A 17,830-nucleotide genomic window follows, 5' to 3' on the forward strand; every position below is an offset into this window, starting at 1 on the left:
TGCCTTTTTTTTAACCCGAATACGGCAAGTCCGAGTATCTCGAATACATATTCAAATTGTAGAAATATTTACCGGCAAGTGCTCATCTAATAGACACGGAACCCCACGGAACCCCATGACTCTAGAATAAGCAAATACAGTCAAATCCGTTTTTAACGAACAGCAGGAAATGCTACGATCAGTTCGATATAGCACGTAGTTCGATATAGCAAAAAACATTTACAACGAACTTCCACGATGCGCTCGTTGTAAAGCGAGACCTTCTTCTTTTTCATCTCTTCACTTCCACCTTGTGCGCGCTAAAAAAAATGTTCTTTTCATGCGTGCAGTGCTTTTTTTAACTTATTTCCCCTTATCACTTCTCTTCATAGGCAAACAATTTGGGATGAAATTTTTTTTTTTTTCTGTGCATGCGTGCAGAGTGTATTTTTTAGCTTCCTTTCCCCCTTCTGAATCGCTTCTCTTTGCTCAATTTTGTTTGCAACTTGAGCTTTTGGAATTTTCTTTCTTTCCTACTTCTTGTTGGGGGAAGGGACGGGCTAGAAGACGATTGCAGTCTAAGCTCATTATAACAGACCTTGATTTTGACCAAAATTTTGGTCTGTTGTAAAAGGATGTGGGAACCACGAGTTTCCCGTCTCCCTATCTAGGCCTAGCACAAGCAGGCCGTGGGAGCGTTATGGCGACGTCATCCCGGATACGGGGGTAAGGCCGCATTCCTCGAAGAGGGCGTGTCTTCCCTCGCCCTTTTGGGTGAAAGTGCCTCCGGCGCACCCTTCGGAAATGATTGTGGACGTGGCCCATCTGCGGGATAAGCCACACTACCTACCCCGGGCGCGTCCACTTTCCGCTGGCTAGATAAGCAGCCGCGAACGGCGGCCCGGGCTCTCGTCCGGGGAAGGCTCTGGGCCACGGAGCCTCGTTCTTTTTGGAGCTTTCCCCTTTCCACGAATCTGCCTAATGCGGCAGCGTGGGCCCCCTCCAGGTGAATCTGTCTAATGCGACAGCGCCGACCCTTTTTCCGTTCTTTTCTTTCATTAGTTTTGCCGACGGGCACAGCGTGGTGGCACAGGAGCCAAATAAACCCGCTTCTTCAGTATCTTTGTGTTTTGGAGTGAGTCCTCTCCTCGGAGTCCACGGCAGCCTCCGGACGGACCCGGCCGTAGCAGTCCTCAACATCGAGCTACGGAGTGGGATCGACCTCGTGGTGCAGTAAGGCAAGTCGAATCCCACAAGGAGTATGTTGTATGCAGACATGAAGTTGAGTCCATGGTATGTAGAGGAAAACCAACCGAACTTCACAAATCGGTATGTTATATCCAAATCTATGTTGTAACCAGGTATGTTATAACGAGCTTAGACTGCGTTTGAGCGTTTCTGGAAGCCTTTCCAGGGGGAAAAAGTTTGATATAGCCAATATGTTGTTCGTTATAAAAAGTACTTTTTACACGCATTTTTGTTTAAATTTTCCGTGAGTTCGATATCGACAATAATTCGCTGTACGTGGGTTTGTTCCAAACGAGTTTCACTGTAAAACAGCATAAATGGTCACCTCAATATCCATGAGATTGGGCTCTGCCCCATACTGCAGGAGGGCAGCTACACAGCTCACCAGGCCCAAGCCACTGGCATAGTGCAGAGCGCCGCGGCTGCATGCAACACGGTCCACAGGTCAGCTCGCTCATGTCGGCTCAGGACCGAAGCTGTTCGCACACGGTGTAGACTGCAATGGTCTCTCAAAAAGTGAAGCTCATTGAATGCATTTCTTTGTGGGGAAATGACCATCGATTAGTAAGATGAGGCTACAGTAAAACTTGAGTGAACAGATTCAAATATCTGAAGATGGAAATATATTGTAGTCAGGAATTTGTAGATGTGATGTGGTTGTATGCTTGTTCCGCGTGAAGGACACTGAGTGAAAAACTTCCTGCCGACAAACCTAATGGTTGTTGTTGTGAACAAACATCTTCAACACTCTTCTAGTCTAACTGGATTTACTAAATAAGAGTTTAGATAAATAGAAGGAACTGTGACGCTGCAACATTGCAAATAAACTCAAATGTAGCAAAATCACCTTTAATGACAAAGTCATCAAACGTTGGACATAGACCCGGTAAAAGCAAGGAGCTCCGAAGTTCTATGTTTAGGAGCCTGGAGAACCAACCAGTTAGTAAATAATTGATTCAAGAAAAAAAAAAGCTGGACTATTACAGCTTTCCTTACACGTTCGCTTTGTCTGTTTCGAAAGGAAAAAAAGATAAAGAGAGGTTGAGGAGCCGCAGAAGAGGCTAGCAACCTAACCTAAAAGAAGACTGAGGAAGAAAGAAATTCCCATTATTTTCTAACGGTAATAACACTGTCATTTGGGGAGAGACCGAGGGAAACAGTTGTTTATGAAGCCCTCACAGCTGGAAATCGGCCGCTGGACCAAAACCGGGTCTGAAGCCGGCGTGCGCTCGGTGTTTCCAGAGACCCCCAAGTCCCCCAAAGCTTGCAACATGTCAAAAAACGTCGAGGATCATCGATCCGCTCACCCTTGGTGATCCACCACATCCATTCTGCAGCCACGCTGAGCCAGCAACTGGCACACATACGCGTGATCCCCTGCAACTGCCCTGCAAGTAGAATGGCGAACCACAACAAAGATGTGCAGCTTTGAAATTTTTTAACAACACCGCGGAAGCGTCTTTTGGCGGTCCAGTCATTGCATATTACTACAGAGCGACGCAGCGACATGAGCGAGAGTGTGCACAGACGACGGCTGCCATGAAAGACTAAGACCGGGACGAAGAAGGAGAGGGCGCGCACCAGTGCAGCGGCGAGCACCCCCGCGCATCGGTGTCGTGCAGCTGTGCCCCGGCGTCCACGAGGAGCAGCACCGTGTGCGCGTGCCCCCCGTGACAGGCGTAAGACAGGGGTGCCAGGCCCAGGTGGTCTTTGAGCCCCAGGCCCATTCCAAGGTCCAGAAGCAGCTGAACGGTCTCGTCCTGGCCTTGACCGGCGGCCGCGTGGAGCGCTGTGAGCAAGCTACGAATCCTTAGTCGTGCAACCTTCTCCCGAGATCTTTGAGAAAAGCCACGATGGTTGTGAAATGCGGCAAGTTCGTCTTAAGGTAGCTCCGACTGACCGAATTGAGCCCCAAGATCATGTAACGATCAAGGTAGGTTCACATGTGCTGAGCAGTGCTGCTTTGGTGCTAGTGTTGGCCCTTACTCGGTGCTGAGTTAGTGCTGCAGTGTACGTGTAACAGGTCTTTAGGGTGAAGCTGGGTAATGGTGTTGAAAACAAAAGATATCCCCTCCCTCACCCCACAATACCGCGAGTAAGCAGATTGTAAGGGTTAACTCTCGAGGCAAATCACTGATCTCAACGTGCGGACATAACAGGGACCTTCTTCGAGAAATAATTAGCATCCTTGTGGCAGGAAAGTGAACTTGGCTCTCACGCATTGTTGTGTGGGCAACACTGAGTGTGAGGTGCGTACGTACAAACATTGCTATCACAGTAAACACCATTCGTTTTCGCTTCGAGACTCCTGCACCTTGCATGCTCCTTCCTAGTTGCCATACTGGTGGCCAAGAAAGAATGTGTGTGCCCTAATGGAGTTCATTACTTACATCAAGTAGTACAAAAAGGCACCCAGAGGTCATGCTTAGACACTGTAAGACGTCTTTCTTAAAGTAGAGACTGTGACACCGTTAGCACAAACAAGCAATTGCCAGTTTTTCCTGTTTTATTCCTACAATAAAAAAATGCCATCAAAACTGTGAGCACGATGGGAACTTACTAATTTGGGGCGCTAACTAAAGCAAAAACTTTTAGTGCCCGCCGCCAATACCCATCCGAAGTTAAATGGGAAAAAGCGCCAATGTTATGCTCACTCTAAAGGTTGGTTCACACCCTTGTGTGAGTTCGACCAAGTGCGACTGCAACGGCTTGCGACCTGCGGGTTGCTATGGCAACAGCTGCGTCGGCTCCAACAAAACAGGTAAAAACCGGTTTTGTTGGAGCTGGCGCAGCTTTTGCCATAGCAACCCGTACGTCACAGGCTGTTGCAGTTGCGCTCGGTCGGACTCGACACAAGTGTCACTTCAGAATTTCTGAGGTTATAAATTAATCTGCACATGCACACACAAAAATTTCTACACGCAACCCTACAAGCTTCAATACGCAACAAACAGGCACCTGTGTAGATGTTTCTTATGCAAGAAACAGTTTCAGGCTCATTATTTACAAATGAAGACGTCCTCGTTCAAAAGTAACAAGAATTAGTACTGAGTAACATCGGAAAAGTATATTAAAACAAGTTTTGTGTGCATTATATATAATGTACATTATAATGTATATGATATAAAATAAATCACTTTTAAATAAGCACAAAGTCATGACCAAATACTAGTTTTAACAGCGGGAAAATGATAGAGGAGTTTTGCACATATAACGATACCTTTCAATTTTAATTGTTTACCAGGACAAAAAGCGTGTGGAATAAGTTGCGAAAAAGTACTACTGAGTGCAAGAGTTGAAACATTAAATTTGTGAAAATATTCAAATAGTACTTCCAAATAATACGCTATTTTATATTCACTTCGAGATGAGCTGCGATATTCATATTTTTCCAAATGTTGATGGAGGTGGGTTAGCTCTGTTCAACGTACTTCTTACCAAGCACCGATGTATTGTGAATAAAGCGCGAAACACATGTACGACGAAACCGTCAGATCCGACGTGCGGACTGCCGGAATGACCTTCGCGGGCGAAGGTGTTCGTAGCACCGGAGAGCATCAAAAACCCTCGCCTCCGACCGTCGTATTGCCTGATCGGACTTCGGATCGGACGGTTTCGTCGTACATGTGTTTCGCGCTTAAGCGACAGGGTGTTGCATCTCCGCAATGCGCCGGTCTAATGGGTAACACGCGTGCTCAACACTGCGAAGCCCGCCTCAGCCAACACTTCAAAAAGTACAAATATTGCAGCTGAGTGCACAGGAGGGAAACCACACTTTTAAAGCGAGATGATATACGCTCGGCCCGCTCATGGTATATTAAAAAAAGAAATGTAAACTTTGTGAATGTTGACACTAACACTAAACTAAAATTTTCAAAAGGAAACTGGCTTTTATGGAAGATTACATGTTAGGCAGACATGTCCCAACAATCCATGTTCATCACTCACGATTGTCTTTTTATTTTTTCTCAAATTCAAGTTTTAAGAAAAGATATTTGCACATAACAGTAAGATTTATAAATCCCCTCAATTAGATATAGCTGGGTATCTCTATAGACTTAATTTGACGACAAATGCCTCATTTACTTACCATCCCAATGTACTCATTGGACTTTCCGAAGGCCACAGTCCGTGAACATAGTTAGATTACAATTAACTTAGCTTAGAAATGGGCAAATGGAAGCTTAGGAACAACCTTCTCGAGTTCAGCTTGGTTTTCATTTAAGCATGATGCAGCTGGGTCTTGATGAAACAATTCAATAATCGATTTGCTAATAATTGGCCACAACTACTGGTATTTGCTTCAAACTCAAAATCCCCTTTTGCAGATTCCTACGAAAAATTCATTGCAAATTTGAGAGTTGTGCCCTTGTGAAAATATTTCGTACCTAATGAACTTGATCTCTTCTAGGTGATATATATATTATTTTTTTTGTGTGTGTCTCGCTGTAATTGTTTCTTGTGCCTTGTTCCTAATGGGTTTCTTTTTCTGCGTCTTTTTATGATGTACACTCTCGCTTGAACTTGGATGAGCCTGCAGCATTAATAGATAAATAAACAAATAAATAAATAAATAAAATCTATAAACTTCAATTCCTTCCAAGCAACGAAAATACTTTGAGAAACACAAACGGCAGAACAACGAACGTAGTAAAAAGCAAGCAGTTGAACCCCCACCCGTGACCCCGTCCAGGGTAGGAGCGTCCAGCGGCACCTTGTGATGATGCAGCGCTCTGAGGTGTGCCGTGGTCCCCCCCACAGCAGCCCACATGAGGGGGCTGAACCCCTTGGAGTCCAGCAGGTCTGTGGGCGACCCCCGCGACAGGAGCAGCGACGTCAGGGCGGGGTCCCTCAGACGAGTGGCATAGTGCAGCGGTGTGGCACCGTTGCAGTCGGCACTACCAGGGTCGGCGTGCCGACCCAAGAGCAGGCGAACAACGTCCACCCGACCTGCGCAATGTGCCTGCAACGTAAACCTGCTGGGAAGAATCAAATTTCTTCATGCACGTGTTTTTATGTTTCCTCGTACGTGTATGCATTTTCATCGGTGGCTCTTGATGCGGACGCTTCAGGGTTCCTGAAGGCATTTTTAGTGTCTTCGAAGCCCTCAGCCTTCACTTAAGCCGAAGAAAAATCTTTCTTTTTTTTTTATTGACGCCTGGTTGCTTTTTAAAACTAAATACATCAAACCACGTGTGCCAAGTGAGTGAGGTCAACTATTCTCCATTTCGAAGCTGCAGAGTTGGTTTGCACGCAATCAGTTTTCTTTATGTACTTGTCTGTCATTGTGATCAACCAATACAGCCTCCTCCCACACCACCCCCCTCCCCCAGTGGATGAGGTCCCCTATCAGTTTCGTCAACCCATCAGGGGTCCCCAAAACAACGGTGGCTAAGAACCACAGGTTTATACTCATTCTCCCACCTCAAGAATCGCAGTAAAACAGGTTCGGCTCCAGGGAAAGCATTACTAATTTCCCCCTTTACGTGGAGAATTAAAATAGAGACGTACACGTTTCAAGTGCCAAAAACATTGCTCTTTTTTCCAACAACCAAATACTGTGAGAACTACTTCATGCGGTGTATGAACAACCCACAAAACTTGCTTTTTTCTTGAGGTGACGACTATAGCTGCACAAGCTTTTATGTTTCCTCGCATGTGTACGCATTACACAAGATGTATCTGAACGTCTGCCGGCGTTTATGAATATCTGTGCATGTCTGTTCCCATATGAACCGGCTCCTTGTGCCGGTTGCCACGTATGATTCTGACAAAGCCGAGTTGGAGGAAACATTTGCCAATTGGAAAGCACTAGAATTGAAGGGTTCCAATGATTGGTTCCATTTTTCGCCTGACCTTTCTTCTTTAGTACTGGTCTGTAAAAACACAACTTTAATTTGGGCCGCCTGACACGACCTATGTCGTGTTCGAACACGGCGACCGTCGTGGCAAATTGGTCTATACAGGGTGTTTTTCTCTTATTGAATACAGATTTTTTTAGGAAAAACCGTGAAACTTACACAGATGCGGTCTGAGCAAGTGAGTATGCGGCCAGGTGGACATTATGTTAAAGAGAAAATTCAACTAAAAGATGACTAGTAACAAAAATTCTCTAATCACTCTTTTAGTTAGACATTTTAGGGCATATGTTTATATTGAAGAAATGACAGCAAATTCCCAGTTTTTTTTTTTTTTTTGGATTGAGCGCACAGTTGGAGTTGTCAAATTTTGTTCTGGCAATCTGTCGATACCGGAATCAAATGTGCGATGCCCGCCGGAAGGACAACCCTCGTTTGATGCTGCAGGGTCACATGTTAATGGCGAAATATGCGTCACTATATTGTGTCACAGAGCGCCGGGGTTGATTGCAGTTGGTGTTCCGAGGCTACAGAACTAAAGCGATAGGCCACCTTAGCGGCCGCGACAAGCAACCCAATTTGTCGCGTTCACTAAGAAGGCTTATTGCTTCACCAGTGACACCACTGGTGAAGTTCACCAGTGACAGAGCACTGTCTGCAACAAGCTCCAGCCCGCTGTGATGCAAAATAGTGACACAAATTTCATTATTAACCCGTGACCCTCCAGCGTAAAACGAGGCTTGTACTACCGGCGGGCATCGCCTATTTGGTTTCAGTACCGACAGACCTCCGGAACAAAATTTGACAACTCCAACAACAGGAGTTTTAGAAACTTGGCTGGCCTTCAACATGGATTGCCTCCATTTCTTGAATATAATAATGTGCATTAAAATGTCTAATTAAAAAAGTATTTAGTAAATTTTCGTTATTCAGTTATCTTTTAGCTGCATTCTCTTTTGAACCTAATGTCCGTCTGGCTGTATAACTCATTTGCATAAGGCCGCATTTGCATAGCTTTCCCTAATTTTTTTTTTTTAAATGTGAATTTAATAAAAAAAAAATTTAAAAAACTAAATGCATACAGGATTCATGTGGGTGGTAGGTCATTATTTGTGAGACAATGTGTGTATATGCCTAAATTTCATTATAAAAGCATAAACAAGAAAGCTAAGGGGAATTCTTGAGAACAAAGGAGGAGAGCAAGGGTTCCAAATAGAAAAAAGAGACGATGACACTCAGAGGCAATGCATCTACTGAAAATAGAAGCTTAAGGAAAGAAAAAAAGAAGGTATTTTGACATTTTAAAATTAACCCTCGGCTGTAGCAAATCATCAAAGATATGCTAACATATTTATAGCTATCACTAATCTGGATTGTTGCCATTCGGCCATTTCTCTCGTGGCATAGTCTGCAGTACAGTGTAGACCGCATATAACGTATGTCGCAGGAGTCGCTAAAATCTGCACTATAAGCGGTACCGCGCTATAACCAAAACATCAATTTTTCAGACCAAAATACATGCCATGAGACAACTTACCTTTGTAAAAAAATTTATTTTATGTTAGATGAAAAATAAAGCTTAGTTTGAGGAAAGTCTTTATTTGACCAGACTAGTACACTTCTCTCTCAAGTGTGTCACACATTTTGAAAGAAATGAGCGACTTTTGCCTGGCACAGCCTTTTAACGGCATCGCGGGTTGCGGACGGACGTTGCGAGCGTTCAGGATTGCTAAACCTAATTAATTTTCTCCGGTGATGAAAATGCGTGAAAAGTCACATCCTTTATACGGTACGCGCCAGTAATACCTTCAACTTGAGCACAGGCATGAAATGCTCCAAATAAGAAATCCGGGCGATGTTCAAAAACACAAATGCTTAGAAATCACCACTGTAGTTGAAGTAAACAAACACGACAACACGGGCGTTTCGGTCATCTTGAGAGTCCCGCCACGACATCGCCGCACGAGTAGGTGGATCTTCCCTTCTAGTATGTGCTGGGTTATCATAACGACACACATCGAAAATTCACAGTCAAGAATAGCGCTTTTACGTGGAACGATGAGCTTCCACCACGCCGTCTACGTCGACGATCACTACCGACGCCATGTTTGCGGATAGAAGAAGCCGGCCCGGCTGGCCCGCAACTGGCATGCAACGCGCGCGAACACTTCTCCTCGACCTGCGATTGGTCTGTCGTTGCGGTTCTTTCCAACGCACATCCAACGCGGCGGAGGGACGCACGCACGTGAACGACACGTGCGTGTGTCCCTCTGTCGCTATGACAACTGAAGCCTCTCTCTTCGCTTCTCCCCGCTTCTTCGAGCAACCTCCTTGCCCCGTGAGTGCCGCTTGCGGCTAGCAGGCTAGCGCGGTTATCTAGTGTCGCACAGGGAAGCGTGCTCGCTGCGCCGGTCGGTCAGCACGGTCGGCGGGCTGTCCCAGAAACCGCAATATTTCCCTTCGCGCACCTGCATTTTAAGCAGTATGTAATTACATGAAGTTCTATGGGAGGCGAACCGGTGGTTTAAAAAAGCCGCGTTATACCCGGTCCTGCACTATAAGCGGTTACATTGTAAGTGGTCTATACTGTATAGCAAGACTGCTTGCAGCTTACATCTATTGCACTGTCCTGCCAACTATCCCAAAGGTTTACAACTTATGTTTACCTGCTCTATCACTATAATGTATTGGCAGTTTCACTGCATACAAGGAGGGACATACTCACCAAGCTGAACAGCCCAGTGCAGTGGTGTGCGAAAGAGATTGTCCAGGGAGTTGTACTGGCCCCTGGATGTCTGTAGTGCCAACAACACACAGTAAAGGATTGTTATGAAAGCATCCCCCATGCTGCACCCCTCTAATATCCCTGAGGAAACTCTACGCACACAGTAAACTTCCATTAGCAACACAAAGCTATAGCAACAGCTTTCACATACACAATTAAAACATACACAACAGAAACCTAACATCTCCTGATCTTGTGTAATCAACAACAGTTGGGTCGTAAATTTGTTTTTTAAATTCATTATTAATTTTAGACATTTATGATGATATAAATTCAGACCTTCACCACAAAAATAATCCCAAAAATATTTTTTATTTACCATTTGTATTTACCATATGATGCTGTCTATGGGCAGTTGTTTTGGGTTTAAATTAAAAAATCATCAAGCAAGAAGTATTTAAAAAAAAAGTCTGAACACAAGCAAAAGGAGTGCTCTTCTGAGCAGATTGGAGCGGTGAACTTCTTTTCTGCCTCCCACTATGTTTGTCAGCTATGTAATGTCCTACTGCAACCAAATGAGAACACAAAAGAAACAAACAAAAACTAGAAAAGTAATTCCATTGCAATCAAATCAAAATGCAAAAGAAAAATCAAATAAAGCTTTTTAACTATTTAAAAAATCAAGCTCTTTTTCTTCTAATATGGCGGGAATTAAATAAATAAAAAGTTGTTAATTAAACTGTACTTTACATTTACAGCAATTCTTTTTTCCGCATTGCTATTAGTGATTGGACCACTTGATCAATCGATCTGTCATGTCTGAAAATGCATGTAGTGGTAAAGAATCACTATTCTCTAGCTACAGTGATTTAAAGCAAATAAATGTATATTTATTTATTATTTAATTTTTTTTTTTTACTTTGATTGGCAATGTAATTTTTAAAACTACTAAACTTCTTTTATTTTTTTTTTAGAGTAAATGGGATTTGTATGGTTGTGTCCAAAGCTTTGGGGCTTCAAAAGCAATGAGGCTTTCATACTTAGCAATGTCCGATTATGCTGAAGTATTGTAACTGTGTACCAGCATCAATGCCGTGAGCAGTGTAAAAATGTGAAACAGATTATGGGAATAAATAAATTCGAGGAGACACACCAGCTTCTGCATTACCTTTCTATTGCCCTATCACACTTCTAGTTGCACCGACGATAATTTTTGCTCACAACACACATAGTCCCGTATCCTCTATAGAAATTCTACATCCAAAGTCTGGTAGGGTTTGCCTAACATACACTGTTTTCCATTCTTCAGACAGGTACAAAACTGAAGCACAATGCTGGGTGTAGGATGTTTGGTGGGCTACAGTCTGCCACGTGCAAAAGTGGCCTTCCAAACCCACATGTGCCTAGCAACTTATTTACTCTAGAACCTGTATAGTACAACAACAAAAATTAATAAGGAATGCTCAGAATAGTGCGTACCAATTGACAGATCTCCTGGCTGCTCAAGGAACAAACAAGAAAGTATACATAAACTGTTCGAAATGATAAAAGGCAATGCATTTCAACCGACAAAATATTACTTTCTTCCGACAACAAAAAACATGGGGTAGTCACCAGGAAGTCAACTGTCTGGATAGTACCGGTAGCCACAGCTTGATGCAGGGCTGTGCAACCCTGGTAGTCCTGCCACCTGATGAGCGAGGGCTCACACTCCTGCATAGATAACGAAAACTATGTGTGACAGAATGAACGAGGCATATGGCTAAACCCTTTTAAATAAGGCGGCTGCTCGTGCCATCTGGCCAGTGTACCAAAGTACTTCCATGAGGTTATACCACCCAGTTGACAGAGACTGCAAGTTCCCTCTCCTAACGTCATTACATGTGGGTCCCCAAAGCATTGTCTAGCTCTCATCCCCGACACAATAGTAGCAGAACCTCGCAATGTGCGGAATGCTGGCGCGCGGCCACATCGAAGTAAAGCTGTCTGCCGTTTTGCCAGATGGTAATCTCGTCGAGCTTCAAGCGTCACTCGAGGCAGTTTAGGGATTTATTAACGATGACACCATGTGAAGGCCTCAACTACCGGGTGGCATGTGTCGTCCGAGATCGGAAACCTACCAGGAGTAGACGGACACAGTCGACAGCAGCTGGATCGGGACGTGAGGCGCAGAGGTGTAGAGGCGTTCGTCCTTCTTCGTCCTGGAGCAGCACATTGGCGTCCTGGTGAACAACACGTTAAAAAGAATCATTCAAAGGGGCTTACAATCAAACCCAACACACACACACACTCTCGGATGCCCTAGTGAAGGGTGCTGCATTAACGCCACAATTGGCCAGTCGGACGTAGGATTCTCGACCGGTAGAAGAACTTCCGTATTTACTAATAATGAGGAAGGCTTCTCGAGTTCAGAGAGTAAAAATGCTGCCTCTTGAAACTAAGCCATGCCAAATAAAGGGCTGAAAATTTTGCACCCTTTATCTGTAAATATATATTTTTTTTTAATTCATATCAAAATAGAGAGACTTTACAGATCTCCATATCAGATGTGCTGAACCTGGCAGGTCTTTAGCCTCTCCAGGTGCACAGAAAAATGATTAGATTGAAGTTTTTCAACTTCCTTTACTTTCATAAATCAGGATCAGAATGACCGTTATCCCAAACTCCCAAATGTGCCAATCACGTATATGGTGAGTCTCGCCTTGCGAGAATGAACAAATATAGTGGTCTTTTTCCTCCGACTCTGTCTTCTTCCTAAACAAACTCCTTGGCAATTCCCCATCTTTTTCAGGCTCCCCAAGATTCACAAACAAGTTACCCCAGCACACCATATCTGGCCTTCCCAACCAAAAGAAATAGCTCTTCTGGCCACCACCAAATAAGAAAAAGCTTCCAAGTTCTGTCCTAACCAGCCATCAACTAAAAACGTAGGAGAAGAGTGGAAATCAAAACTAACTTTATGCTTTTGTGGAGCTCACCTCTTTTAGCAGCATGACAATACAATCTGCGTTGCAAAACTGAGAACTCCAGTGCAATGCTGTCCGCTGAAATCAATAAAATATTCATGTTTTGAAAAATGCAATTATAATTCACTTTTCAATTTTTTTTTTTTTTTTCAAAGTTTAGTTTTTAAGTATTTTACATATTTATCTAGATTCTGAAGAACACAGTTTACCATGCATCATAATGCCTTTTCTCAGTGCTCAGCACAGGCATACAAAACACAACTACGGTTCCACGGGCGTTTCAGAACTTTGACTCAACCTAGAGTTTTAAAATTTCAACTAGTAGCCATTTTGGCACCAATTAAATAATTGTTAATACAAAAGCTTGGGCGAGTTGATGATTAATCTTGAGGTTACAGTGCACAAGACAAGGACAAAATGAGAGACACACAAAGAGACAAACACAAGTGCCGTGTTTGTCTCTTTGTGTCCCTCTCGTTTTGCCCTCAAGATGAATAATTGGTATTTTTCGGGCACCCTTTAAATCGCACAGCACTACGTACAAACACTTATGGCACGTAACTTGTTAATCTAGTACCGAATTCCATCCTCTTATCAGTTTCCATGTTTAAGGGGAGGCACTCCCTTGGAGGGTCTACTTTTTAAGTATTTGTGCCAGGTCAATGAAATTTTTAGGGTATGTTAAACGTCAAAACTTAGGAGGTTACACCAACTTTCAACCCAAAAGGTTTATTTTCTGACAAGTTACAGCCTTATTCGTTGAAAAAAATGTACATGTAGCCGTGCCAAAGGAAAAAACTATCGTTTCAAAATATTAATAAAAAGGCACAATTTCTTTGTTGGGATATAACGCTGAATGACTAAACTAATCGGTAGTAGGCTTGAAATAATTTTTAAGGCCATATTTCATGTAAAAATTAACTTTCAATAATGGTATGAATTTTTAATCTTTTTCTTGTCACAAACGTCAACATTTTTGTGTGAAGAAATAACAATTTGCAAAAAGTAAGCGCATAGCCGAGTTCTCCAGTAAATTTCATGCCAAAAAAGCCATACATTAGACTTGGGGGCGCTTAACTCATCGAACAATAGTTTTAGAGCTGTGAAAAAATGGTGAAAACATGAAGCTGAGAAAAACGGGTTTGAAAGTTCGAACAGTGTTTTAGTTTAGATGGGGCTTGCCATTTCATCTAAAATGCTCCAGGGGCATATGTCACTCCTTCCTCTGCACGGTCCCTCTGTGCCTTGGCCACAGCTTCCATCTTCCTTTTTTTGTGGGACATCTTGGAGGACTCGAGCGCTTTCACTTGGGCCTTCGCAACCTTCATCTTGGTTGCCCTCTCTCCGTATGACGCTTGGTAGCTTCCTGGCTGTATGCCAATTTCCAACAGAGCTTCCTGATTCGCTAGGACGAGCCACGTCACGTGGCTCGTCCTAGCGGATCAGGAAGCTCTTGTTTCTCCAGCTTGACCAATAAGAGCGTGCACAGCTATGTTTTCTACGGGGTTTTACGGTCTGTGAGCGCGATATCGCGAACAATGCTGCGAACAGAACGAAAGGGGTCGAGACGCTCATTCCAACGAGGGGGGGCCTGTCCATGCTAGTCCTAAGAAACGCGGAGGGAGCGCGCTTTGAAAATGGCACATTTTCGTAATTGGTTGCGTCGTCAGCGCGCACATGCGGCCCCCAGCACGTCGAAAATAATTTATTTCGGAGTAAATACTTTACTTACAGGAATAAAATTTTTGGACAGCATTCTTTATGAGTTGTAAAAGCTGGTCAGCCTATTTTCCAAAAATGTGACTTTTTTGAAAAAATTGCGATTCCTAGGCCGTGCCTCCCCTTAAAACAATTCCATTGAAACATAACAAAAGTATTGTTTTTCCCAGCTCAACGGCGAGAAAAACAGCCATTCTGCCCTTTTCTTTCTTTTTATTGTTTCAGAAGCCTTTTAATTGAGTCTGTACTCGCTGCTCAATCAACTGGTCAGTGACTACAACCGTACATGCACACCTTATTAAATAAAAATGCAAAATAACTTTAACAACTTAAAGACAGAATGGCTGTTTTTTGGGGGGGCTGAGTTGGGCAAAACGGCTCCATGCCAGACGGCAGAAGATAAAGTCAATGTCGTAACTTCTGCCACTCGTGGCGCCACCGAGATACAGCTGCGGCACAGTGGCCGATGGCTAATATGGCCGATGGCGGCTACCGAAGCTGTGCCCGATGCTGCATTGGTCAGATTTACAAGTCGGCTTTTTGGAAGCGGGAGAGTTCGCATCGGTGTTATTCTTAAAACATTGTGACTACACATTTCTGACGTTCTTTCACTACAACATGTGCGAAGTTTTCTACAAAAAACCCGATTCTTGCAAAAAAACGTGCAGCACCCCTACCGAGTCATGGTGTCAGCATAAACAAACATGGCGCCACCCACGGAACAAAGCAGACACTGATCCATGACAGGTGGTAGCCTGCGCCACCTAGGCAAATGAATGATGCGGTGTTGCCAAGACGTATAAAAAACAAAAGTGCTGAAACGGTCTCTCTTTGGCAGCACGCTTGCAGTCCTATCCAGGTTTGGAGTCATCTACATTATTCTTAGTTCAATCCCAATCAACAATGCCGTCTCGAAAACGACTTCTAAATGGTTTGGCGACCCACTCGAGGCAGTGCAACAGGCTTCTGGTGGTTGCGGATATGGTGCCTGAAATTCATCTCCAACTGGCCTGTCGACCGTGACCTCAAAGGGGGGTCCCTCGATTTCCACCCAATGACATTGAAAGAGTGTCATGCCTTTGCCTACTGCGATCTTGGCGGAGGCACAGCAGCAGAGGCGGAAATGGCAGACGCCTCTTTCATTGCAGGTTGCTCTGCAGCCAGACAAACGATGAAAACAATAGCAGGCACGAAATGGGATGCCGCAACCCTTGCATCCGCTCGTCTTTTTTGCCACCATTTCTACGACCAACCGTTGGGATCCCGACATTCGACGTGCCAACTCCTGGGATGCAAATAGCTGCCCCTATTTCGGGAACGGTACGGGACCGTAACCGTACCGGCCGAAGTCACGTTCTAGGCACCGTAACTGCAAGCACGTCTCCAAGTACTGCCAGACCTTGTGCCCGTCCTGAAGGTCCACCTGTCCCCTGAGCACCTGTCCCAGGAGCAAAGCCAGGCCCTGAGGTCTGCGATTTGAGGCAGCCAGGTGCAGGGATGTGACGCCCTCGGCGTCCTTCTGGTCCCACAACGCATTGGCAGCCAGCAGCAGCTTGATGCACCCCTTGAGGCCCTGAAGAGAAATGTCCCACGAGCCTCTCCTCAGAGTTAAACGACATTTACGGCGTAGAGAAACCAAGCCTATATGAAGCCTCCGACCAAAATGGAAGCAAACATAGCCGCCAGTTCCTTCTATGCATTTTACGAGACCTGACAAAGAACAAGCTTTCCATGCGATGGCTACCCATTAGTAAATGGAAGCAAACAGTAACACATCAACTGCAGTGCAAAAAAAAAAAAAAGTAAGCCACACAGTTAAGAGATTATTCTCACAAACGTATGCTACCAATACTCTGCCCTCCCTCCCTCCCTCCCCTCTAAACCACGAGACATGATGCACTCTGATAATCCAATGATGTGCAGTGCCCTGCTGCCCAGAGAGAGGAGGTTAACGGCACCTTGCGGGCCGCCAGATGGAGTGCCGTCTGCCCGCCGTTATCGGCATTGTCCACCCGTGCCTTGGCCTTGAGGAGCAGGGACAGGAACTGGGCGTTGTCCACCATGACGCAGTAGAAGAGAGGTGTCCTGCCGAAATGGTCTTTGGCCTCGATCGATGCATCGCCTTCTTCGAGGAGCCTCTTCAGATCTGTCCGATGGCCCAGGAGTATGCAGGTGTGCAGCGCTGTGACCTTGTTCGTGCAATTGGCATCCTGAAGAACGCCGGAAGCCGAGACACTCACAGCCACATTCTCTAGAGGAAAATACTCACTGCTGACAATGAACAACAGGAATGCACATAGGAATACGAAGAACCGAAAGTCGAAGAGAGGGGGAAAGAATGACGGAAGGCAACACATTGTGTTCCTTTCTCTTCCACTTTTGTATTCTCCACGCAGCCTCAGACGGTTTACTAAAATGGTAAACCTGCACCAGCTTGCATATTTATTTATTAATTGAAATACCTTAAAGGTCCTTCTGGGAAGGACATCACATAAGGGGGGGGGGGGGGGGGGGGTAAATACATTATATATGCATCACTGTTTTATGGTTAGACATAGGAAACTAGCGCAATGCTTTAGAACGTTTTTTTTTTTTTTTTTTTTTTTTCAAATGGGCAGCGGGTAAAATTATAAAACATGGTGCAAGACACAAAAAAAAGCAAAACGGACAAGCAAGAAGACATACACAGATGTGCCTGTGTGCGTCTATTAGTTTTTCTAACGTTCACCAACTAGCCCAATTACAAGTTTTTCAGTGGTAAAATTATGCAGTCATAAAAGACAGGCTTGCTCAGTCAATGCTCGCTTTCAGCATCGCCTGGTCAAGGAAGAAAGCTACGATCCATGTAAACGAATCCGTTCGACGGAGCAAAGCACGTAACAGCTCTGCAGATGAAGAGTACGCCTCCTTTAGCCAAGTTACGAGATCGCGATCTGGCAAGCGTCTCAAACTTTTATCACCCTCGCAAGCGTCATGTTCTCGCGGAGTTTCAGCTTTCTGCAATGCGTAGCTTATTTTTTGCGGGCCGAAAAACTGCGTTTTACTTTCTCGGTCGAACGCTTTTGCCTACCTGCCTGACATTAGCCATTGCTTTACGCCCGTCTCTTCCCCGAGGTCTCTTCTGAACAAACGGGCTGGTGTCATTGGAAGCTCCACACCACGGTGTGTGCTCCACACTCTGAGATCGATGACAATCTGCACTGGCTGCACAACGAAACCCGTATCTTTCGAAGCTACAAAAGGAAACACAGATTTGTCGCGATCGAAACTCCCACCATTGAACTTATCAAAGGTTGGCTTGACGTAAGGAGGTAAGTAGTGGTAAGGGTAAGGGA

The 17,830-nt window shown here is 44.6% G+C and overlaps 1 protein-coding gene across 1 annotated transcript in view; it reads right to left on the reverse strand.

The window, feature by feature from the left end:
- Positions 1–17,583, reverse strand: part of LOC8026042 (inversin) — a 51,346-nt gene extending 33,763 nt beyond the window's left edge. The window contains exons 1-11 of the mRNA XM_029980184.3: positions 17,566–17,583; positions 16,454–16,705; positions 15,895–16,068; positions 12,789–12,854; positions 11,931–12,032; positions 11,425–11,523; positions 9,811–9,880; positions 5,905–6,177; positions 2,809–3,016; positions 2,535–2,615; positions 1,553–1,649 (exon numbers count right to left, since the gene is read on the reverse strand). Of these exons, the coding sequence (XP_029836044.3) occupies positions 1,553–1,649; positions 2,535–2,615; positions 2,809–3,016; positions 5,905–6,177; positions 9,811–9,880; positions 11,425–11,523; positions 11,931–12,032; positions 12,789–12,854; positions 15,895–16,068; positions 16,454–16,705; positions 17,566–17,583 (1,440 nt within the window). The remainder of the gene's footprint in view (positions 1–1,552; positions 1,650–2,534; positions 2,616–2,808; positions 3,017–5,904; positions 6,178–9,810; positions 9,881–11,424; positions 11,524–11,930; positions 12,033–12,788; positions 12,855–15,894; positions 16,069–16,453; positions 16,706–17,565) is intronic.
- Between the last annotated feature and the right edge of the window lie 247 nt (positions 17,584–17,830).

Source organism: Ixodes scapularis, unplaced genomic scaffold, assembly GCF_016920785.2.
Source record: "Ixodes scapularis isolate PalLabHiFi unplaced genomic scaffold, ASM1692078v2 PGA_scaffold3__209_contigs__length_174095766, whole genome shotgun sequence".
Taxonomy (NCBI): Eukaryota; Metazoa; Arthropoda; class Arachnida; order Ixodida; family Ixodidae; genus Ixodes; species Ixodes scapularis.